This window comes from Zophobas morio, unplaced genomic scaffold, assembly GCF_036711695.1.
Source record: "Zophobas morio isolate AGI-343-1 ecotype UQ-CSIRO unplaced genomic scaffold, CSIRO_AGI_Zmor_V1 ptg000010l, whole genome shotgun sequence".
Classification (NCBI taxonomy): Eukaryota; Metazoa; Arthropoda; class Insecta; order Coleoptera; family Tenebrionidae; genus Zophobas; species Zophobas morio.
The window spans coordinates 631,572-657,297 of NW_026972115.1; the positions used below are offsets into that span (position 1 = coordinate 631,572).

The 25,726-nt window shown below is 33.2% G+C and overlaps 1 protein-coding gene and 1 long non-coding RNA gene across 2 annotated transcripts; one reads left to right on the forward strand and one right to left on the reverse strand.

Moving 5' to 3' along the window:
- Nucleotides 1–15,982: 15,982 nt before the first annotated feature.
- LOC135125965 (RING finger and CHY zinc finger domain-containing protein 1-like) lies at nt 15,983–17,656 on the reverse strand. Its single transcript, XM_064051753.1, has 5 exons — nt 17,415–17,656; nt 17,172–17,333; nt 16,967–17,122; nt 16,472–16,844; nt 15,983–16,425 (listed from the first exon to the last, which is right to left on the reverse strand). The coding sequence occupies exons 1-5, from the start codon at nt 17,508–17,510 to the stop codon at nt 16,346–16,348; spliced, it is 867 nt and encodes a 288-aa protein (XP_063907823.1). The 5' UTR covers nt 17,511–17,656; the 3' UTR covers nt 15,983–16,345.
- A 6,982-nt stretch (nt 17,657–24,638) lies between these two features.
- LOC135125966 (uncharacterized) lies at nt 24,639–25,541 on the forward strand. Its single transcript, XR_010279981.1, has 3 exons — nt 24,639–24,719; nt 24,782–24,851; nt 25,150–25,541. It is a non-coding gene; the product is annotated as an uncharacterized LOC135125966 (long non-coding RNA).
- The last annotated feature ends 185 nt before the right edge of the window (nt 25,542–25,726 follow it).

The window sequence follows — 25,726 nt, forward strand, 5'->3', positions numbered from 1 at the left end:
AAATAAGTTTGTCCAATCAAAGTTTACGACTTTTTCAAGACACCACTGAAATTTTTAGTACCAATGCTAATATTAGTTTAGAACTAACAGAACATTAATAAAATTTTATTTACTGGTTTCCCAAAAATCGACAACGTCAAACTCAAAAGTTAGTAATAAATGTTAATTAACAAATACGCTTTGGAATGCGGTCTTGTTTGTGCTGTATTTTTTGTAGTTAAAGAGAAGGTATTATCCGATTTTTTTAACCGGCAAAATTAACGTTGATGACGTCTTTCGAACTTAAATTACTTATAATTAATTGTAATTACGTCTAATTAATTGTTAATTGACGTGTTTGTAATTTTGGATACTTTCTCTAATTATTATTAACAGTACTATTAATTATGGGTTTTATCTACATTTGTTAAATGATGCTAATGCTATTTAATCGGCTTTAATTTTAATTAATTACTCTCTTAATTGTTCGTAATTATTCTTAGCTTAAATTAAATTAATGTATGTGATGGCTAATAAGTTACCGATAATATAGTTTATTGCAATTCGTTACAGTTAATTACCATTAATTAAGTACTACTTAATTAAACACTACTTTGTGGTAATTATGTGTAATTACACTTACGTAGAATTCACTATTACTTATCACAATGTACAATGTGATAATAAACAAAACGATCGACAATGTTATACCTAAGGTCTTTCAGTTATTTCTTATAATTAATCATAATTTGGTATTTATTGAATACAAATTTAATCATTATTTCATTATTAATTAAATTAATTCCAAACTACACTTTTTCATTCTTTAACAATTTCAGTTTTATTTTACGCTAAAAATCTTTCTCAGTTTTTATTTCTATATTTTCTCGACGTTTCATGCATGATGCCTAGTGTATTATTCTGTGTTTGGAAAATTCTGTTTTTGAGTTAATTTTGAAACCCCGTTTTTTTTTGAAAAATTGTAAACAATATTGAGGTTCTAGGTATTCCTATTTGAAAAGAATTGGAAAGTGCTTTGGAGCCTCTAGTGTCTTTTCTAATAATAATTTAATTAAATTTCTTAGAGAATACGTAATTTGCTAAAATGTCATATCTTATCAGCTACTAGCCCCGCCCACCCTCCCTCTGTTTTCCTAGAAGATATGTCATTTGCCAAAATCTTATTAGCAGGTACTAACCACGCCCACCGGTCTATTTTTAGAGGGATCTTATTTGACAAAATCAGTCTTATTTTGGCAGCTACTAGTACCTGCTCAAATAGGATCGATTTTGGCAAATGACATATCCGCTAAGAAAATAGAGAGCGGATGGGCGGGGCTAGTTCCTGCTAAGAAAAGAGTAATGTTGGCAAATGACATACCCTCTAAAAAAAGAAAGGGAAACTCTTGGGTAGCCATGGTGTATTATTTTTGGGAGCCCACAGAAAATTTTTTTGTAAATTATTTAAAACAATTTTGGGGGAATTTGGTGTTCCATTTTTGGTAAATTCGGACTTACCTGTTTTTGAGTTAATTTTGGAATCCCCTTTTTTTTTAAATTGAAAACAATCTTGAGGTTCTGCGTATTCCGGTTTGGAAAGAATTTGAAAGTGCTTTGAAGCCTCTAGTGTCTTTTTTTAATATAATTTTATTAAATTTCTTAGAGAATACGTCATTTGCTAAAATCAGTCTTATCTTAGCAGGTAGTAGCCCCGCCCACCCACCCTCTCTTTTCTGAGGGTATCCCATTTGCCAAAATCATTCTTATCTCAGAAGGTACTAGGCCCGCCCACCCACCCTCCCTTTTCCTAGAAGGTATGTCAGCTGCCAAAATCGATCGATTTATCTTAGCAGATACTAGCCCCGCCCACCCACCCTCTCTTTTCTTAGAGAGTATCTCATTTGCCAAAATCACTCTTATCTCAGAAGGAATTAGGCCCGCCCACCTACCCTTTCTTTTCTTAGAGGGTATGTCATTTGCCAAAATCGCTCTTTTCTAGCAGGAACTAGCACCGCCCACCCATCTTTTCTTTTCTTAGAAGGTCTGTCATTTGCTAAATTCACTCTTTTCTTAGCAGATACTAACGACGCCCTCCCGCCCTCTATTTTTTTAGAGGGATCTTATTTGCCAAAATCAGTCTTATCTTGGCATCAAATAAGATCGATTTTAGCAAATGGCATACCAGCTAAGAAAATAGAGAGCGGGCGGGCGGGGCTAGTTTCTGCTAAGAAAAGAGTAATTTTGGCAAATGACACCCTCTAAAAAAGAAAGGGTGGGTGGGCGGGGCTAGTTCCTCCTAAGAAAAGAGTGATTTTGGCAAATGAGATATCCTCTAAGGAAGGAGAGGGCGGGTGGGCGGGGCTAGTTTCTGCTAAGAAAAGAGTGATTTTGGCAAATGAGATACCCTGTAAGAAAAGAAAGGGTGGGTGGGCAGGGCTAGTTCTGCAAAGGAAAAAGTGATTTTGGCAGATGAGATACCCTGTAAAAAAAGAAAGGGTGGGTGGGCGGGGCTAGTTCCTCCTAAAAAAAGAGTGATTTTGGCAAATGAGATATCCTCTAAGGAAGGAGAGGGCGGGTGGGCGGGGCTAGTTTCTGCTAAGAAAAGAGTGATTTTGGCAAATGAGATACCCTGTAAGAAAAGAAAGGGTGGGTGGGCGGGGCTAGTTCTGCTAAGGAAAAAGTGATTTTGGCAGATGAGATACCCTGTAAAAAAAGAAAGGGTGGGTGGGCGGGGCTAGTTCTGCTAAGGAAAGAGTGACTTTGGCAGATGAGATACCCTGTAAAAAAAGAGAGGGTGGGTGGGCGGGGCTAGTACCTGCTACGACTGATTTTGGCAAATTACATTTTCTCTAAGAAAATAGAGGGTAAGCGGGTGGGGCTAGTACCTCTACCATAAGACTGAATTTAGCAAATGACGTATCCTCTAAGAAATGTAATTAAATTTTATAAGAAAAGACACTAGAGGCTCCAAAACACTTTCAAATTCTTTCCAAACAGGAATACCTAGAACCTCAAGATTGTTTTAAATTTACAAAAAAGGGGGTTTAAAAATTAACTCAAAAACAGGTAAGTCAGAATTTTCCAAAAATAGAACACCAACGTCCCCCAAAATGATTTTAAATAATTTACAAGAAAAAATCTAATGGGCTCCTAAAATAATACACCATGGGTACCTAAGAGTCGCCCGAATTTAAAAAAAGCGGCACTCAAGACTTTCAAATTCGTAAAAAATAAAACAGTACTCTGATTTTGAGTTTTACCTTAGCAGGTACGAGCCCCACCCACCCGCCCTCTCTTTTCTTAGCGGATATCTCATTTGCCAAAATCACTCTTTTTTTAGCAAGAACTAGCCACGCCCACCCACCCTTTCTTTTCTTATAGGGTATGTCATTTACCAAAATCATTCTTTCCTTAGCAGAAACTAGCCCCGCCCACCCACCTTTTCTTTTTTTACAGGGTATCTCATTTGCCAGAATCACTTTTTTTCTGAGCAGGAACTACCCCGCCCACCCGCCCTTTCCTTCCTTAGAGGATACCTCATTTGCCAAAATCACTCTTTTCTTAGGAGGAACTAGCCCCGCCCACCCGCCCTCTTCTTCCTTAGAGGACATCTCATTTGCCAAAATCACTCTTTTATTAGCAGGAACTAGCCCCGCCCACCCGCCCTCTTCTTCCTTATAGGATATCTCATTTGCCAAAATCACTCTTTTCTTAGGAGGAACTAGCCCCGCCCACCCACCCTTTCTTTTTTTAGACGGTATATCATTTGCCAAAATCACTCGTTTCTTAGCAAGAACTAGCCCCGCCCACCCGCCCTCCCCTTCCTTGGAGGATATCTCATATGCCAAAATCACTCTTTTCCTAGGAGGAACTAGCCCCGCCCACCCACCCTTTCTTTTTTTAGACGGTATATCATTTGCCAAAATCACTCTTTTCTTAGGAGGAACTAGCCCCGCCCACCCGCCCTCTCCTTCCTTATAGGATATCTCATTTGCCAAAATCACTCTTTTCTTAGGAGGAATTAGCCCCCCCCCACCCTTTCTTTTTTTAGACGGTATATCATTTGCCAAAATTACTCGTTTCTTAGCAGGAACTAGCCCCGCCCACCCGCCCTCTATTTTCTTAGCGGGTATGTGATTTGCTAAAATCGATCCTATTTGAGCAGGTATTAGTAGCTGCCAAGATAAAACTGATTTTGGCAAATAAGATCCCTCTAAAAGAATAGAGGGCGGGAGGGCGTGGTGAGTATCTGCTAAGAAAAGAGTGAATTTAGCAAATGACAGAACCTCTAAGAAAAGAAAGGGTGGGTGGACGGTGCTAGTTCTTGCTAGAAAAGAGTGAGTTTGGCAGATAATATACCTCCTAAGAAAAGAAAGGATGGGTGGGCGGGGCTAGTGCCTGCTAAGAAAAGAGTGATTTTGGCAAATGAAGTATCCTCTAAGAAAAGAGAGGGCGGGTGGGCGGGGCTAGTATCTGCTAAGATAAATCGATCGATTTAGGTAGCTGACATACCTTCTAGGAAAAGGGAGGGTGGGTGGGCGGGCCTAGTTCCTTCTGAGATAAGAGTGATTTTGGCAAATGAGATACCCTCTAAGAAAAAAGAGGGTGCCCCATCCACCGGTCCTCTCTTTTCTTAGAGGGTATGTCATTTGCTAAAATTACTCTTTTCTTAGCAGGAATTAGCCCCGCCCACCCACCCTCTCTTTTTTTAGAAGATATATTATTTGCCAAAATCGATCTTATCTCACCAGGTACTAGACCCACCCGCCCTCTTTTTTTAGAGGGTATCTCATTGGCCAAAATCACTCTTATCTTAGCAGCTACTATCTCCGAAACTACCGGACCGTGAAATTTTATGTATGTTAGGAATATCGTGTAGATGATAAAATTCTAACCAAAATTTGTCTAATGATCCCCACCAACAATTTGATGACGTTTCGGCAGCACTTTGCGTAGTTAAAATCAACTAAATTTTATGAAATAATATACTCCTGTACTCGTGGTTTATGAATCCGCCTTGATTTTCACCATGATTACTCTACAGAAACTTGTTTTGTGCATCAAATGCGTCATAGTCGAGTGGTTCTTAGACTTGTGATCTGTCTCGTGTGGGTTCGAATCCCAATTTTTTTTCAGTGTGACTTTGCATTATTTATTTTTCTTTACTTATAGGTGTTATCACAAAAAATAAGATTTTGCAAAATTAAATATTACTCCTATCATTTTTCGAAAAAAATGGATTTGTTTTATTGTATTTAAGGAGCGAGAAAAGTCTCCCTTAACAAATCTTAAAGCATTTTTTTAAGTACTTGTCGATTGACGTGTTCTTAATTTAGGATAATTGCTATTTGTAATTAACCAATTACTATTAATGATACTCTCACGGTTTTCAATATTATATTTGTTGATTGGACTGGATGATACTTAATCAGACTTAATTTTAATTAATTTCTCTTGTACCGATTATACTCAGGGTAATTTTTCTTAATCATTAATTAGGCTGTTAATTAGCGTACATTAATCGTAAATACTGGTAGCATAAAATAATTACTTGATTGCTAATAAGAGTAATATCGTTGACTACTCGTTACAATTAATTACTGACAATTTGTGTAATTAAATACTACTTGATAAAAGATTAATTTGGAGTAATTACATTTAATCATAGTTACGTAGAATTAGCTATTATTTAATTATCACATTCAGTATACAATGTGAAGACAAAAAAACAGCTGACCAAGTGTTTCGATTGTTTCATATGATTAATTCATTTCAATTGATTGTAATTAATTCAGTATATATTGATTTCTTATTTATTGCTAATTACTTTAATTCTTAAGGTGATACTTTTCGTTCTTTGACCATTTAACACTCTTAATTTGCTCTGGAAAAAAAATCAATTTTCACGTCCCGAGGGTCCATCCTGCGAATGGCTACTTTCATGTTTTAAGTTATAACTGTTATCATAAAATACTTAAATAAAATTGCGCAAAATCAAATTTTATCATTTTTTGAAGAAGCTGGATTTGTTGAATTGTTGTTCTTCAGGGACGATAGAAGTTCTGTCTAAATAGCCTTCAACATTTTTTAATTTATAGACGTTTTTTTAAATGTCATAGATTCCTGAAAATAAATTAATTTAATTAATTAATGAAATTAATAAAATTAATAATTAATTAAAACGTCAGAAGTGATTTTACTTTCCAATCGATTTTTCTAATCACCTCAAAATTTGCATAGTGGTTTATGAACCCGTCTTGATTTTTTATCTTAGACATCCAAATTTTTGGAAAAAATCAAAATTGTATACTTATTTAATGAATGGGGTAAATCATTTTGATCAAATCAAGAGTGGCTCACTCCATTTTCCAGAAAATTTGGGAATATAAAAATCATCAAAATCAGATTTTATAATTTTTCGAAAAACTTGGATATGTTTACTGTACTGTATGTACTTCAGAGGCAGGGGAAGTTCTATCTAAGTAATTTTAGACCAATTTTTTCAGTGAAAATCAAGAAGATTTATTTTAATCAATATTATTTACCAAACAAATATTTGAGTGACGTCATAATTTATTTAGACCGGATAAATGGCTAAAATTTTTCAATCGTTTATCCCTGATGAAGAACACCAAGATCCAAACTGCGTCCAGTGTCGGTGTCATTGTCACACTTCATAATCGTTCTCTAATTTTAACAGTTTGCCTTATATTGTTTAAACAAACACCGTTGATGACGACCTTAAATAAACGGAATCATCATGCACATTATTGACTCGGTAAGTCAACAACGATCTTAAAAAATCACAATTCCGAGACAGACTGACAATAACACTCCAAAAATACCAACAAAACAAAGCAATGTGCGTCTTTCCAGCTCTCGACTCTTGTTTTCCCATCATTATTCCCCTAATCGACATCAGCAAAGCAAAACTCGCCAGAAGTGTGAAGGTCGCTCGACACTCTCATTTTCACCTCGTCTTCCCCGAAGCGAAAATTCTAATAAATCATAAACCGCCGCGAAAAGCGAAAATCGCGTGCGTTCCAGGAAGCCAGAGTACGTAAATAAAAGTAGCATTTCCATGATCCCCACTGAAATTGTGATGACGTCACCTTCAAACTGTGCCAAGTAATCTTTATGCAAAATTTGTTAAAAAAGCGCGTTCATCTACGTGGTCAAAACGGACCCATTATGTAATAATAACGATCAAACATCCATCTCGTCTCGTTTGACGCGCTAACATTAATCTACTCATTAATATCAATAAAAATTACTATTATTGTTATTATCCACGCGCTCCGCTTTGAGAATTTTCCACGCAATAGTCGAACCTCTGCCTGATTTAAAATTCAAATAATCCCTCAAAATTTACGACCTCGTTTCCATACTTTATTCAAAAATAAAAGAATTGGTTGGGTGCCACAATGGCTGCGGGTCTTCTCCGACCATGACCTTCTTGACCAGCGAAATGTCTGCTGACATGTGACCCACGTCGGTTAGATCTAACGCACGCTGATTTATTTTCCAGATCTGGAAAATTCGAGTCCGCACCTGTGCAAGCGGACGTTAATGGTCTGATATTTCACGAAAACGGCGCTTTATGGACGCTGCTCGATGGGACTTTCGACCCATCGCTGCGTTTTTTCCCATACTTTTCATAAATCTGCATCTGATGGCGCTATTTATTTGCTTGTCAATAACCGGACAAAATTTCATTGACGCCGACCATGAGCTTTCAACCCGTGAATGTTCAATGGCGTGTCTATTTTTTAGGCTTGGTGTTAAAGTGTTATTGAGACGGAAGGTGTGGGTGATTCAGTGGTTTCTAGAAAAGTCGGCGGAGGAAATAAGGCGGAAAATGCGGGTCAAGCGGAAAATCTTTTGTGTTATCGTGTACAGAGTGAGGGTTTTCGTGGAATCTTATGGGTTATCAGAGTATGTACAAATAGACACGAAAGTAAGGTGTGTTAGCACATTACGGAAATAATGGTACTAATGGTGGTTTTTCTGAAACAAGAAAAAAATGAGGCGTGCGGTGTAAATGACCGATTGAGATTCAGTTTTACCGCGTCCAATTTGATCTAAATGCTCCATAATCCTATCTATGTCGTCATGTTTTGCTTTCTGCTTCTTTCATTCAATAAAGATCAGCTAAGACACCTTGTTATGTTGTTCTTTAGCGCCGTCCCAGATCCGTCAATCTTGGTTTCCAGTCCATAAACCTTGAAAACGATGTTTTGGTTTACCCATCGGCGACTTATTTCGCAACCGCTTATTCTTGCTAGTAATCGCTAATTGTTTCTGGGTGCATTTTTACTTCGCAACTGTAGGGTATTTTCATGTTTTCTCGCCGTTTCATGAACCCTAGAGTACGAAAAAGTTGGTTTTCCGTTTCCGTCTGTCTGTCTGTGTTTTTTTTCACAATTATTTGTATTATCTAGATTTTATACTTACTTTTTTAGAAAACTGTTTCTCTTTTCATCGTTCATCTTCAGTCTCAATTTTATGGGTTTACCTTGAAAATATAGATATAACCGGAAACCCCAACCTAAGGACCAATATTTACGACGGCCACTTGTAGAAAACCTGGACACTAAATATTGAAATAAGCAAATTTAGAATAGTTTTAAAATTCAAAAATTTTGATTTTTTTTGAAAAACAATAAGAACAAGGCCTAAAAATAATTGAAAATTCCAAAAATTCGGGAAAATAAAAAATGGAACATCGTCAAAATTCGGATTTTTTTATAAAATCAAAACAAACAAAAAAATACTAGTTATAAAAGTGAAGACAGTCAAAATTCAAAATTTGGGGATCCAGCAAACAATTTCAATACGGAAGTTTCGGTCATTTCATTATTCTTTTTCTGTTCTTGTCAGCTACAAGAATAACAACTATTCTCTTAAACTCTATTTGAAACACTACTTCTGTTTCTCAAACCGTTCGTCACGAAAACCATCTTGACTCTACCATGCAGGGATGAATGGACCTAGTGAACCAGCGCGGGAAAAAATTGAACCGGCACCTGAAAGGCCGAAATTTTACTTCATTTAAAAGCATATAAAATTTGGATTGGAGCGTCGAAACTCTGGTATACCATGGTTACTCTTGAAAATTTCCGTTTTCCCCTACCCGTGACATCTTGGCTTTGAAATATGTTGAAAGAATCTGGGCATCTTTCTGTGTTTTGTTTATAAAGTAGTTTGAAAGTATCTTGAGAATTCCTTGTCTTATTTTTGAAGTAAATTGAAAGAATCTTGGAAACCCTTGGGCTTTGTTTTTGAAATAGTTTGAAAGAATCTCGATGACCCATTGTTTTGTTTTTGATGTACCTAGTTTGAAGGAACCTCGGACATTCCTTATCTTAACTTTTGAAGTACTTAATTTGAAAGAACCTTGAGGGCTCAAATTTTCTTGTTTTTGAAGTAATTTGAAGAATCTCAGAAACCCTTTATGCTTTGTTTTTGAAGTAAAAGAATTTCGGTAATCCATTGCCTTCTTCTTTAAATCATTTGAAAGAATCTTCGGGATTATTTATCTTGTTTTTGAAGTAATTTGAAAGAGTTTTGAAGAGCCAATTTTCTGGTTTTTGAAATAATTTAAAAGAATCTTGGGGACCCCTTGTGTTTTGTTTTTGAAGTAGTTTAAAAGAATCTCGGAAACATTTTGGATTTTACTTTGAAAGTAATTTGAAAGAATCTCGAGGAATTCCTTCTGTTTTGTTCGAAAGAATCTTAGTAATCCATTGTCTTGTTTTTGAAGTAATTTGAAAATAGGTATCTCGGAAACCATTTGTGCTTTTTTTTGAAGTAGTTTGGAAGAATCTCGATGATCCATTGTTTTGTTTTTGAAGTACCTAGTTTGAAGGAACCCCGGGGATTCCTTATCTTCTCTTTTCAAGTGCTTAATTTGGAAGAATCTTCAGGGTCCAATTTTCGTGTTTTTGAAGTAACTTGAACGAATCTCAGAAACCCTTTATGCTTTGTTTTTGAAGTAAAAGAATTTCGGTGGTCCATTGTCTTGTTCTTTAAATCATTTGAAAGAATCTTGGGGATTATTTATCTTGTTTTTGAAGTAATTTGAAAGAATTTTGAAGACCCAATTTTCTGGTTTTTGAAGTAATTTAAAAGAATCTTGGGGACCCCTTGGGTTTTGTTTTTGAAGTAGTTTAAAAGAATCTCGGAAACATTTTGGATTTTACTTTTAAGTAATTTGAAAGGATCTCGGGAATTCCTTCTGTTTTGTGTTTGAAGTAGTTTGAAAGAATCTTAGTAATCCATTGTCTTGTTTTTGAAGTAATTTGAAAATATGTATCTCGGAAACCATTTGTGCTTTGTTTTTGAAGTAGTTTGGAAAAATCTCGATGATCCATTGTTTTGTTTTTGAAGTACCTAGTTTGAAGGAACCCCGGGGATTCCTTATCTTATCTTTTGAAGTACTTAATTTGAAAGAACTTTCAGGGCCCAATTTTCTTGTTTTTGAAGTAATTTGAAAGAATTTCAGAAACCCTTTAAGCTTTGTTTTTGAAGTAAAAGAATTTCGGTGATCCATTGTCTTGTTCTTTAAATCATTTGAAAGAATCTTGGGGATTATTTATCTTGTTTTTGAAGTAATTTGAAAGAATTTTGAAGACTCAATTTTCTGGTTTTTGAAGTAATTTAAAAGAATCTTGGGACCCTTTGTATTTTGTTTTTGAAGTAGTTTAAAAGAATCTCGGAAAATTTTTGGATTTTAGTTTTAAAGTAATTTGAAAGAATCTCGGGAATTCCTTGTGTTCTGTGTTTGAAAGAATCTTAGTAATCCATTGTCTTGTTTTTGAAGAAATTTGAAAATCTCTCGGAAACCCTTTGTGCTTTGTTTTTGAAGTAGTTTGGAAGAATCTCGATGGTCCATTGTTTTGTTTTTGAATTACCTAGTTTGAAGGAATCCCGGGGATTCCTTATCTTATCTTTTGAAGTACTTAATTTGAAAGAACTTTCAGGGCCCAGTTTTCTTGTTTTTGAAGTTATTTTGGAAGAATCTCAGAAACCCTTTATGCTTTGTTTTTGAAATAGTTTGAAAAAATCTTTTTGAACTAGTGTCTTATTTTTAAAGTAATTTGAAAGAATCTCAGAAACCCCTTACTTATGTTTTGTTTTTAAAGTAGTTTAGAAGAATTTCGATGATTTATTGTCTTCTTCTTCAAGTCGTTTGAAAGAATCTTGGGGATTACTTATCTTGTTTTTGAAGTAACTTAAAACAATCTTGAGGACAAAATTTTCTGATTTTTCAAGTAATATAAAAGAATCTTGGGGATCCCTTGTGTTTTGTTTTTGAAGTTTGGAAGAATCTCGATGATCCATTGTTTTGTTTTTGAAGTACCTAGTTTGAAGGAACCCCGGGGATTCCTTATCTTATCTTTTGAAGTACTTAATTTGAAAGAAACTTGAGGGCTCAAATTTTCTTGTTTTTGAAGTAATTTGAAAGAATCTCAGAAACCCGTTATGCTTTGTTTTTGAAGTAAAAGAATTTCAGTGGTCCATTGTCTTGTTTTTTAAATCATTTGAAAGAATCTTGGGGATTATTTATCTTGTTTTTGAAGTAATTTGAAAGAATTTTGAAGACCCAATTTTCTGGTTTTTGAAGTAATTTAAAATAATCTTGTGGACCCCTTGTGTTTTGTTTTTGAAGAAGTTTAAAAGAATCTCGGAAAACTTTTGGATTTTAGTTTTAAAGTAATTTGAAAGAATCTCGGCAATTCCTTGTGTTTTGTGTTTGAAATAGTTTGAGAGAATCTTAGTAATCCATTGTCTTGTGTTTGAAGTAAATTGAAAATTTCTCGGAAACCCTTTGTGCTTTGTTTTTGAAATAGTTTGGAATAATCTCGATGATCCATTGTTTTGTTTTTGAAGTACCTAGTTTGAAGGAACCCCGGGAATTCCTTATCTTATCTTTTGAAGTACTTAATTTGAAAGAACCTTCAGGGCCCAATTTTCTTGTTTTTGAAGTAATTTGAAAGAATCTCAGAAACCCTATATGCTTTGTTTTTGAAGTAAAAGAATTTCAGTGATCCTTTGTCTTGTTCTTTAAATCATCTGAAAGAATCTTGGGGATTATTTATCTTGTTTATGAAGTAATTTGAAAGAATTTTGAAGACTCAATTTTCTGGTTTTTGAAGTAGTTTAAAAGAATCTCGAAAACTTTTTGGATTTTAGTTTTAAAGTAATTTGAAAGAATCTCGGGAATTCCTTGTGTTTTGTGTTTGAAGTAGTTTGAAAGAATCTTGGTGATCTATTGTCTTGTTTTTGAAGTAATTTGAAAATAATTCGGAAATTCTTTGTGCTTTGGTTTTGAAGTAGTTTGGAAGAATCTCGATGGTCCATTGTTTTGTTTTTGAAGTACCTAGTTTGAAGGAACCTGAGGATTCCTTACCTTATTTTTTGAAGGACTTAATTTGAAAGAACCTTGGGGGCTCAATTTTCTTGTTTTTGAAGTAATTTGAAAGAATCTCGGAAACCCTTTATGCTTTATTTTTGAAGTAGTTTGAAAGAATCTCGGTGAACTAGGTTCTTATTTTTGAAGTAATTTGAAAGAATCTCAGAAACCTACGTTTTGTTTTTGAAGTAGTTTAAAAGAATTTCGGTGATCCATTGTCTTATTCTTCAAGTCGTTTGAAAGAAGCTTGGGGATTATTTGCCTTGTTTTTGAAGTAATTTAAAAGAATCTTGAGGACCTAATTTTCTAGTTTTTGAAGTAGTAGTAATTTAAAAGAATCTTGGGGACACAGTGTGTTTTGTTTTTGAAGTAGTTTAAAGAATCTCGGGGACCTTTTGGATTTTAATTTTGGAGTAATTTGAAAGATTCTCTAGAATTCCTTGTGTTTTGTTTTTGAAGTCGTTTGAAAAAATCTTGTCTACCTTTTGAAGTAATTTGAAATAACCTCGGAAGCCTTTTATGCTTTGTTTTTGAAGTAGTTTAGAAGAACCTCGATAATCCATTGATTTGTTTTTGAAGTACCTAATTCGCAGGAACCTCGCGGATTCCTTATTTTATTTTTTGAAGTACTTAATTTGAAAGAATGTTTTGTTTTTGAAGTAGTTTAAAAGAATTTCGGTGATCCATTGTGTTTTTCTTCAAATTGTTTGAAAGAATCTTGGGGATTACTTATCTTGAGGACCTAATTTTCTAGTTTTTGAAGTAGTAGTAATTTAAAAAAATCTTGGGGACACCTTGTGTTTTGTTTTTGAAGCACTTTGGAATCATCTTAATGATCCATTTTTTTGTTTTTGAAGTACCTAGTTGGAAGGAATCTTGAGGGTCCCTTATCTTATTTTTTCAAGTACTTAATTTGGAAGAACCTTGAGGGTTTAATTTTCTCGTTTTTGAAGTAATTTGAAAGAACCTTGGGGACTTTGGGGACCTCTTGTGTTTTGTTTTTGAAGTAGCTTAAAAGAATCTGTGAGACCTTTTTGTTTTTTTTTTGGGTAATTTGAAAGAATCTCGACGATTCCTTGTTTTGTTTTCGAAGTAAATTAATAGGATCTCGGAAACCCCTTGTGTGTTGTTTTTGAAGTAAATTGAGAGAATTTCGGTGATCCTTTGTTTTGTTTTTGAAGTAGTTTGAAAAAATCTTTGGGATTACTTATCTTGCTTTCGAAGTAATTTGAAGGAATCTTGAGGACCCAATTTTCTGGTTTTTGGAGTAATTTAAAAGAATCTTTGGAGCCTTTGGATTCTATTTTTGGAGCCATCTTGGTGATAGATTGTCTTGTTTTTGAAGTAATTTGAAAGAATCTCGGGGATCACTCTTGTTGTGTTTTTAAAGTAGTTTGGAAGATACTCGATGATCCATTGTCTTGTTTGTAAAGTACCTAGTTTGAAGGAATCGCGGGAATCTTATCTTATTTTTTGAAGTACTTAATTAGAAAGAACCTTGAGGGTTCCGTTTTCTAGTTTTTGAAGTAATTTGAAAGAACTTTGGGGACCCCTTGGGTTTTGTTTTTGAAGTAGCTTAAAAGAATCTGTGAGATCTTTTTGGTATTTTTTGGGGGTAATTTGAAAGAATCTCGACGATTCCTTGTTTTGTTTTTGAAGTAAATTGATAGGATCTCGGAAACCCCTTGTGTGTTGTTTTTGAAGTAAATTGAAAGAATTTCGGTGATTCTTTGTTTTGTTTTTGAAGTAGTTTGAAAAAATCTTTGGGATTACTTATCTTGCTTTCGAAGTAATTTGAAGGAATCTTGAGGACCCAATTTTCTGGTTTTTGGAGTAATTTAAAAGAATCTTTGTAGCCTTTGGATTCTATTTTTGGAGCCATTTGAAAGAATCTTGGTGATAGATTGTCTTGTTTTTGAAGTAATTTGAAAGAATCTCGGGGATGACTTTTGTGGTATTTTTGAAGTAGTTTGGAAGATACTCGATGATCCATTGTCTTGTTTGTAAAGTACCTAGTTTGAAGGAATCGCGGGAATCTTATCTTATTTTTCGAAGTACTTAATTTGAAAGAACCTTGAGGGTTCTGTTTTCTAGTTTTTGAAGTAATTTGAAAGAACCTTGAGGACCTCTTGGGTTTTGTTTTTGAAGTAGCTTAAAAGAATCTGTGAGACCTTTTTGTTTTTTTTTTTTGGGGGGGGTAATTTGAAAGAATCTCGTCAATTCCTTGTTTTGTGTTTGAAGTAAATTGATAGGATCTCGGAAACCCCTTGCGTGTTTTTTTTTTTTTTTTAATAAATTTATCTTGTTTTTGAAGTAATTTGAAAGAATCTTGGGGACCCTTGCGTTTTGTTTTGAAGTTGTTTAAAAGAATCTCGGGAACCTTTGGATGTTATTTTTGGAGTAATTTGAAAGAATCTCGCAACCACTTTGTGCTTTGTTTTTCAAGTATTTTGGAAGAATTTGGAAGATCCATTGTTTTGTTTTTGAAGAGCCTGGTTTGAAGGAATCTCGGGGATTTCTTATCTTATTTTTTGAAATACTTAATTTGAGCGCTCAATTTTCTTATTTCTGAAGTAATTTGAAAGAACCTTAGGGACCCCTTGTGTTTTGTTTCTGAATTAGCTTAAAATAATCTTGGAGATCTTTCGGGTTTTATTTTTGGAGTAGTTTGAAAGAATCTCGGGGACCCCTTGTGTTTTGTTTTTAAAAAAGTTTGAAAGAATCTTGGTGATCTTGCTTTTGAAAGAATTTCGGAAACCCTTTATGCTTTGTTTTTGAAGTAGTTTGAAAGAATCTTAGTGATTTATTGACCTGTTTTTGAAGTAATTTGAAACAATCTGACCCTTTAGTTATGCTTTGTTTTTGAAATAGTTTGAAATAATCTTGGAGATTACTTATCTTGTTTTTGGAGTAATTTTGTGAGTTTTGAACTAATTTAAAAGAATCTCAGGGACCCTTTGGATTTTGTTTTAGGAGTAATTTGAAAGAATCTCGGGGATGCCTTGTTTTGTTTTTGAAATAAAATAGAATCTCGGAAACTCCTTGTTTTATTTTTGAAGTAGTTTAAAAAAACTTCGGGGACCCCTTGTTTTGTTTTTTAGTTTCAAAGAATCCTGTGATCCATTTTCTTGTTTTTGAAGTAGTTTGAAAGAATCTCTTCTCTCAATTTGCCATATTTCGTTTTCATTTCCTTCTCATTTAATTTTTCTTATCATGTAAATTCATTCAGAATATTCTTGCTACAAAAAATAAGTTGATATTTTATTCGCATCGGGAAAAAAACAATGAATTCGAGTTGGCTATGAAAGTAACTGGTGGTACCACTGCATACCATTCAGTTGACAAGTCACCTGTCAGTGTCAAAAATTAAATACGTGCAGCAGACGACCACACTCCTTCATCCAATTTTTTCGCCGTTCCGACAATAATTGTACAAGAGAAATTTTTTTTCGAGAAACCAGCGACAAAAAGTTAAAGGTTATGTTGACACTGATTACGTCAAAATGAGGAGTTCTAGTACCAACTAAAATCAAATTTGACACAACACAGTGTACGGTGTGGAAAAAGTACAAAAAGAAATAAAACCCATAGTTAACGTTGTCGTTTATTACCTAAACAATTTCCAAAATTTAGCGGCTTTCAGCCTCAACTTCCGTCACCTGACTCCAAATCATACAACAGAATCACAATTTCCACCTAACCCAATTAACAATAACAACTTAATATAGGAGATCTATTTTCTCTTGAGTACGTCAATAATATCAACAATTGTTGCAAATAATCATATAAAAATAAAATCACACAAACTTGTACACTGTACAAACTTATATACATCCTACTACTTTAAGATACTGAATACGCTTGTTCGCTAAGTTTGAGTAACATGGTTAAATATAAAATGCCAATAATACGTCGGAATCCTGCCGATTTCACCTAAAATAATAACAATAGTTAAGACTCTTGACTATTTGAGCTCGACTGATCGTCGTCTGGCGACGCCGCTTGATTGGAGCTGCTCGGCTTACTCCTCCCTGCAACCAAACGTACAACAACTACCAAAACCGCAGAGCTACCAACCTGACGGCTTGAAAGGTCCTTTGATGCGACAGGTGTTGTACGACCCGCAGTGAATACACTTGCAGCCAATAACGTGGAACTTCACCGTGCTTTCCTTGTGACAGTCCTTGCAGAGAATCTGCACCATGTAGGTGTTATACTGTGGGGGCATTGGAGTGTGCGCGATTTCGTTGTCCAGGTACGTCCATAATTGACTCATATCCATGAGAGAAGTCTGACAGATGGGACAAGCGTAGTGGCCAGCTTTGAGTAATTGATTGAAGCAAGTTCGGTGCAGCAAGTGGCCGCACATTGGAATATGACATGGAATTCTAGAAGTATGGATGTCTTCGAGGCAGACGGGACAATTGGACCGGGAGACATTCTCCACACACTAGAAATTCGAAGTTGACATAACCTCAACTGTCAAATTGTGCGCATGCGTATCGTGCTCAGACCACTTAACGTGGACCCTACTATACTATACTATACTACACATCTCAAACACTCTTATACCTTGTGTCCGTTTTTTAGCTGAACGGGAAGGCACATGTTACACTTCTCACAATGAAAAAATTTATCGGCTCCCCCAATCCGACAAATCCCGCAGCCTGAGCAATGAAACTGGTTCTTGTCCTCGTCGTCGAACAAATTGCACTCCAAACACGTATACTTCAACAAACTAATATTAAACCCAGGAACCCCAATGTGTAACCCGTACTTTTCCAAACCTTATCCCGCAGTTCTGGCACTCGGCCTGCACCGGTTGTCTCATTTCGCACAGCGTGCAAATCAACTCCGTCACCTCTTTTCTGTTCACCGTATGATCCTCCTTCTCGTCGTGACAAAACCGACAAGTGTACACCTTCTTACAGCATGGTGTCTAGAAAAATAAGTCAAGAATTAACACAGCGCTAATTGAGTTAAATAGTCGGTTTCGTCCGGATTAAAGAAGAATTCTCACCACGAATTTGGATTTTCTCTTGTAATGGGAGCAGCCAATGGGTTTTAGAGCTTCTTCCGGTGGCCCTTCTGCGCCCGGCGTGTCAGCGGAGTCCATCACTCGAGACAATGCGGTTCCGGGTTTTGAGTGACTATGCAAATTGGGAAAATCTGTTGTGGCACTAATTTTAGATGTACGACACAAGCGAGAGAGGACTGAACTTGAACTAGATAAATAAATTGTAGGCAACACGGATTACGCGCAAATGTCATTTGGCTTGTCACTGTGTCAAAACTGGGGGAAAGTGAAAGTCCCTATGGTGGAAATTAAAATCATGTAACGAGTCCTGCAACTTAGAATTCAAAAGGTTACCACGTATTTTGTGGAAAGCAACTAAAACAATTATAAATCCGAACTGAAAAATAGATTGAAGGCGATACGGGCGAAATATCGGTTCATCGTGTACTTTCACTTTCGTCATTGTGGGTTGTCTATGTATCAGGGGTTTAGAACGAAAACACAATAAGCGACGAAAATTCGAAAAACTAGTCGTATTCAGTATCATTTAGTCTTAACGCAATTAGTTTGGCCTTCCCTACAGACAACAAACAAATAATTTCCCGATTTCAATGATACGACTTCTTCATTTTTGTCCTTCAAATTTGCGGATTTTAGATATTTCGATTTTTCGATTTTAAAATTTTTCAAATTTTCACGTTTCTAAATTTCCAGTTTTCCGACTTTTGAAGTAACTTTTTTTTCCATTTCGATTTTTTATGCTTACGATTTTTCGACTTTGCTTTTTTAGTTTTTCGATTTCTCAATTTTGCAATTTTTTAGTTTCTCAGTTTTTTTGGATATTTTTTTCAGTTATGAGATTTTTCAATATTTCGATTTTTCGATTTTTCGGTTTTTGGATTGCTGGATTTTTTTTGAATTCTCGATTTTTTATTTTTTGGATTTTCAATTTTTCATTAATCGGTGTTTTAATATTTCAGTTTTTAAAATTCTAGGTTTTTCGATATCTCGAGTTTTCAGTTCTTCTACATATAGTAAGGAATATAAAAAATAATAATTATACCTTTTTAACTTTTAATGAGACTTTTGATATGAACTCTATCGATAAACTTACATTTACAGACACGTGCCATAAACAAACTGCGTAGAAGAGTACACTAACATTATTATTAGTGGTTATTTATTTTAATTTAAGTTTAATCGAGAGAATGAACAATTGAAAAATCGAAAATTTAAAAATTCGGAAAATTGAAAAATAGAACTGGAAACTCGAGAAATCGAAAAATCTAGAAATCTAAAAACTGAAAAATTAAAATATGGAAAAGTAGAAAAATTGAGAAATTGAAGTATAAAACAACCGAAAAATTGAAAAATCCAAAGTTTAAAAACGAAAAACTGAAAATTCAAAAATAAAAAATCGAAAAATCCAGAAGTCGAAAAAATGAAAAGAAATGTTAAAATTTGAAAAATTGAAAAGTATTGAATAACTAAAAAAATTGCAAAATCTAAAATTGAAAACATTGAAAAATTAAAATATCGTAAAATTGAAAAATGGAGAAATCCAAACATCGAAAATCAAAAAAATAAAAATTCGAAAATCTAAAATTTAAAAATCGAAAAACTGAAAAATCAACGAACCGAGAAATCGAAACTCGAAAATTTAAAAATTGGAAAATTGAAAAATCGGATAATTCAAAAATCGAAACATCGAAAAGTCGAGAAGCCGAAAACAAAAAATCGAAAAATCGATACATCGTAAAATTCAAAAACTGAGACATCGAGAAATCGAAAAATCGAGGAGTCGAAAAGTCGAGAAGTTGAAAAATTGAGAAACCGAAAAATTGAAAATGGAAAAATCGAAAATTTAAAAATTCGAAAAACTGAAAAATAGAACTGGAAACTTGAGAAATCGAAAAATCTAGAAATCTAAAAACTGAAAAATTAAAATATGGGAAAGTAGAAAAATTGAGAAATTGAAATATAAAACAATCGAAAAATTGAAAAATCTAAAGTTCAAAAAACGAAAAACTGATAATCCAAAAATAAAAAATCGAAAAATCCAGAAGTCGAAAAATCGAAATTCGAAACTTTAAGAAGTCGAGAAATGGGAAAATCCAAAATAGATTGATTGAGAAACCGGAAAACTGAAAATTTAGCAACGTCAAAATTTGAAAAATTTAAAAATTTAAAACATTGAACAATTAAAATATCGCAAAATTGAAGAATCTAGAAATCCAAACATAAAAAAGCAAAAAATAAAAATTCGAAAAATTAAAATTTAAAAATCGAAAAACTGAAAAATCGACAAATCGAGAGTCGAAACTCCAAAATTTAAAAAATCGAAAAATTGAAAAATCGGATAACTAAAAAATCGAAACATTGAAAAATTGGAAAATCGAAAAATTGGAAAGCCCAAAAGTAAAAAATCGAAAAACCGGGAAATCCAAAAATCGAAACATCGAAAAATTTTGAAAAAGAAAAACCTGGAAAATCGAAATTTTAAAAATTCGAAAAATTGAAATAAAGAAAAACTGAAAGAGGGAAACTTCGGCAAGTGGAGAAATGGGAAAATAAAAGAATAAATTAATTGAGAAATCCGAAAACAGATAATTCAGAAATGTCAAAATTTGAAAAATTGAAAAAAATTGAATAACTAAAAAATTGAAAAATCTAAAATTTAAAACATTGAAAAATTAAAATATGGTAAAATTGAAAAATGGAGAAATCCAAACATCAAAAAATCAAAAAAATAAAAATTTGAAAATCTAAAATTTAAAAATCGAAAAACTGAAAAATGAACGAATCGAGAAATCGAAACTCGAAAATTAAAAAAATTGGAAAATTGAAAAATCGAGAAATTCCAAAGCCCAAAAGTAAAAAATCGAAAAACCGGGAAATCCAAAAATCGAAACTCGAAAATTTAAAAAATTGGAAAATTGAAAATTTAAATCATTGAAAAATTCAAATACATATAGGAAAATTGTAAAATCGAGAAATCCAAACATGAAAAAATCAAAAAAATAAAAATTAGAAAATCTAAAATTTAAAAATCGAGAAACTAAACAATCGGTTAATTGCAAAATCAAAATATCAAAAAATTGTAAAATCGAAAAATTAAAAAAAAATTGCAAACTCGAAAATTTAAATATTCCGAAAATTGAAAAATTGAGACAAAGAACTGAAATCTCTAGAAATCGAAAAACCTAAAATTTTAAAAATTGAAAAGTTAAAATATCGAAAAGTTGAAAAATTGAGAAATCGAAGCATAAAAGAGTTAAAAAATTGAAAAATCCAAAGTTCAAAAAACCGAAAATTGAAAATCCAAAAAGTAAAGAGCCGAGAAATCGAAAAATCCACAACTCGAAAAGTCGAAATACAAAAAAATCCCAAAACTCAAATATCCAAAAATTGAAAAATCGAAAAATTGCAGAACCAAAGAACTGAAAGATGGAAACTTTGGGAAGTGGAGAAATGGGAAAATAAAATACTATTGAAGAACTGAAAAATTGAAAAATGTAACATTTGAAACATTGCAAAATTAAAATTTCGTAAAATCGAAAAATGGAGGATTCCAAACATCAAAAAATCAAAAAAATTAAAATTCGAAAATGTAAAGTTTAAAAATCGAAAAACTGAAAAATCAACGAATCGAGAAATAGAAACTCGAAAATTTAAAAAATTGGAAAATCGATACATCGTAAAATTCAAAAACTGAGACTTCGAGAAGTCGAAAAATTGAGAAACCGAAAAGTTTAAAATGAAAAAATTGAAAAATAGAACTGGAAACTCGAAAAATCGAAAAATGTAGAAATTTAAAAACTGAAAAATTAAAATATGAAAAAGTAGAAAAATTGAGAAATTGAAATATAAAACAATCGAAAAATTGAAAAATCTAAAGTTCAAAAAACGAAAAACTGATAATCCAAAAATAAAAAATCGAAAAATCCAGAAGTCGAAAAATCAAAATTCGAAATTTTGAGAAGTCGAGAAATGAGAAAATCAAAAATAGATTGATTGAGAAATCGGAAAACTGAAAATTTAGCAACGTCAAAATTTGAAAAATGAAAAATTTAAAACATTGAGCAATTAAAACATCGCAAAATTGAAGAATCTAGAAATCCAAACATAAAAAAACAAAAAATAAAAGTTTGAAAAATTAAAATTTGAAAATCGAAAAAATCGAAAAATTGAAAAATCAGATAACTAAAAAATCGAAACAATGAAAAATTGGAAAATCGAGAAATTGAAAAGCCCAAAAGTAAAAAATCGAAAAACCGGGAAATCCAAAAATAGAAATATCGTAAATTTTTAAAAAGAAAAACCTGGAAAAAATCGAGAAATCGAAACTCGAAAATTTAAAAAATTGGAAAATTGGAAAATCGGACAATTTAAAAATCGAAACATCGGAAAGTCGAGAAACCGAAAAGTGAAAAATCGAAAAATCGATACATCGTAAAGTTCAAAAACTGAGACATAGAGAAATCGAAAAATCAAAAGATCGAAAAATCGAGGAGTCCAAAATTTGAGAAACCGAAAAGTTGAAAATGGAAAAATTGATAAATCGAGAGAGTGAACAACTGAAAAATCGTAAATTTAAAAATTCGGAAAATTGAAAAATAGAACTGGAAACTCGAGAAATCGAAAAATGTAGAAATTTAAAAAGTGAAAAATTAAAATATGGAAAAGTAGAAAAATTGGGAAATTGAAGTATAAAACAATCGAAAAATTGAAAATTCTAAAGTTTAAAAATGAAAAACTGAAAATCCAAAAATAAAAAATCGAAAAATCCAGAAGTCGAAAAATCGAAGTCGAAGAACCGAAATATTGAAAAATTTCAAAACTGAAAGAAATATCCAAAAGTTGAGGAATTAAAAAGTTGGAAAATTCAGAAATTGAAAAACCAATAAACCCAAGTCGAAAAATCTGGAGAACTGAAAATTTAGCAACGTCAAAATTTGAAAAATGGAAAAATTTAAAACATTGAACAATTAAAATATCACAAAATTGAAGAACCTAGAAATACAAGCATAAAAAAAGCAAAAAATAAAAATTTGAAAATTTAGAATTTAAAAATCGAAAAACTGAGACATCGAGAAATCGAAAGATCAGAGGATCAAAATCGAAAAATTGATAAATCGAGAAATCAAAAAATTGAAAAATCGAAAAAATTTTAAAAAAGAAAAACTGAAAAATCGAAAATTTAAAAATTCGGAAAATTGAAAAATAGAACTGGAAACTCGAGAAATCGAAAAATCTAGAAATTTAAAAACTGAAAAATTAAAATATGGAACAGTTGAAATTTGAGAAATTGAAATACAAAACAATCGAAAAATTGAAAAATCTAAAGTTTAAAAAACGAAAAACTGAAAATCCAAAAATAAAAAATCGAAAAATCCAGAAGTTGAAAAATCGAAATATTGAAAAGTTTCAAAACTGAGAGAAATATCCCAAAATTGAGGAATTAAAAAGTTATCGGAAAACTGAAAATTTAGCAACGTCAAAATTTGAAAAATTGAACATTTAAAACACTGAACAATTTAAATATCGCAAAACTGAAGAATCTAGAAATCCAAACATAAAAAAAGCAAAAAATAATAATTCGAAAGTTTCAAATTTAAAAATCGAAAAACTGAAAAATCGACAAATCGAGAGTCGAAACTCCAAAATTTAAAAAATCAAAAAATTGAAAAATCGGATAACTAAAAAATCGAAACAATGAGAAATTGAAAAGCCCAAAAGTAAAAAATCGAAAAATTCAAAAACTGAAACATCGAGAAATCGAGAAATCAGAGGATCGAAATCGAAAAATTTATATAATCGAGAAATAAAAAAATTGAAAAATCGAAAAAATTTTAAAAAAGAAAAACTGGAAAATCGAAAATTTAAAAATTCGAAAAATTGAAAGATTGAAATATACAGGGTGACTGCGAAATAAGTGCAAATATTTTAACCACGGCATCCCCCACCCTAGTAGAGCCGAAATACAGGGTGACTGCGAAATATGTGCAAATATTTTAACCACGGCATCACCCACCCTAGTAGAGCCGAAATATAGAAAAAACAAATTAAAAATCGAATGGGGCAAAACCCCCATGAACCACCCTCGATACGAAGGCACTGAGCCACCTTGTAAACAGAGTTGGAAAAACGTTCGAATAAAAACGACCTAAACACTTTCAGTTTCAATTAAAAGTAAAACCGACTTTTTGCTGCTTATCATTCGTTCATTCAATTTACTCATTCATCGTTACAGGTCAGTGTGAAAGTTTTTTGGTAATTTTGATTCTGACGGATGGTTGGTCCTTGTCACAACGATTTTACATTGTTTATTGGAACAGAAATAAGAGCAACTTAGAATGCTACTACCTTTTTACAAGAAATGTTGAAAATGTTGTCCTTGACTAGCAATACAGGCGTCAGAGCGTCGCAAGAGTTTTGTTGATAGGTAAAAAACACCGGAGTTGTTGAAGCTCTTCGATAATTTCTGAACACTGTTGATTTCCACAAACGAATTGTTTCATCCAACCAATACACGTTTCTCGAAAACCGTCTCTTGAAATCGTACTTGTTGACGACTATGTGGAGTTCCATCGGACAAAAAGTGAGTTACACAACGTGGACAATCAGTGGACTCCAAACCGTGCACTTTGTCAATATGGTATGGTTGTGACCGTGTACTTTTAATGTAGGATGCACTACAAGCTGCGAAAATCCAATTTCTTCTTTCTGTCCCATCACGACCACGATCGTGAGTTTGAGGTTGAAGGTACCATGATCTCGGAGATGCTGTACCACTGATGCAAATGTTCACGCACACAAATTACCATACGCTCTGCATTGGAAAACTCTAGCATACACCGATTTCAACGACCGCTCGATAATCACTGGCCCTTTTCGTGTTTTTCACGTTGCGATTAAAAAAGTGCCTGATAAAGTTACTTTTTTGGTTCTTAAACCGAGCCGCCTGCCATTCATTGCAGTAATTATGTAGGTCACGAAACATTATCAGCGGCGCGTATAACAATTTACATTTAATTTCAAATAATTTTTTCTAGACACTGCTACCACTTAGGACCGTGAATTTTTGTCAGTGACATAATCATATTGTGACCTATTACCCTCTTTTTTTTTGCATGTATTTCGCAGTCAGGCTGTATAGTTAGTATTAGACATATCTATCTGTTATTCTGTTATCGTTTCCAAGGCCAATGTGATAAAAGTATTTATAAAAGGTATTGCACACACCAATAACTTTGTATTTTCATTTTATAAAAGCACCTGCCCGCACACATGAAGCATAATTTTCTTGTAAGTTTATTTTATTTAAAACGTGGTAGTTTTACTAACTTTTATTGTTACTATTTTCTCAGATATTTGCCTTCGCGCTTTTATTACTGTATTTATCGTTAGAAGGAGGAGTTGGTGTTGATCGTAAATATGGTAGGTATAAATACCGTAAATATTTAGTTGTAGTCATGATATAAAACAAATACACCAACGATCAAACCTATATTTTTTCTCGATAAAGTATAGGTGAAGGTAAGTGAAGAAAAATGTTGCTGCTTCGGTGGGAATCGAACCACACGTCACCCGCTTGCCAGGCAGGTATCCTGACCACTAGACCACGAGACCGCTTATCTTTCTCCGCTTACCAACGTGTTATTGTGACGCCACACTTGTGATATGTTGTGTTTTGCTTTTTGTTTTCATTTTTCTAATGTTTTACTAAACTTTGCAGTAAAAGTCTGTCAGCATTACAGCGATGGAGAGTCCGTAAAAATACCAAATGGTCAAGACTGTACTTCATTCTACATATGCAAAAAACATGTGCCAATTTTAACTCCTTGCCTATCTGAAACCATATTGAATTATCAAGGTTCCAAACGGACTAAATGTATACCATCAGAAGATCCTAACAAATGTCCACAAAAAGATGACCCATCGTTTTTGGATAATGCGCTCAAAGAACTTTCCTCACGCAATAAAAAATCATAATTATGCATAAAGACATGTGTTTAGCCATAATTCCAAATTGTAAAATATGTACCTTGAGCACTAGGCTCTCGCTGAATACACCACAGCATTATTCTGGAGTGAAAATAATTTCAAAATTAAACGTATCTGAACTTTGTTAAGCAACCAACATTACACATCACTATTTCAAAAACTAACCCAATCATAATTACACATTTTTTATTTATTGTAAAATATCATATCACAATACATCGCAAATGAAACACATAAAAATATGAAAGAAAAGACAACCGCGAATTGGCAGACATACACATATGAAAACCAAACAAGTACAAAAACTC

Excerpts from the sequence above, each read along its gene's own strand:
- LOC135125965 (XM_064051753.1), bottom strand. The coding sequence starts at position 17,510 with ATGGACTCCGCTGACACGCCGGGCGCAGAAGGGCCACCGGAAGAAGCT. Across the intron at positions 16,845-16,966 it reads AGCTAAAAAACGGACACAAG|TGTGTGGAGAATGTCTCCCG; the intron begins GTATAAGAGTGT and ends TCGAATTTCTAG. Across the intron at positions 16,426-16,471 it reads AGGACCTTTCAAGCCGTCAG|GGAGGAGTAAGCCGAGCAGC; the intron begins GTTGGTAGCTCT and ends GTTTGGTTGCAG.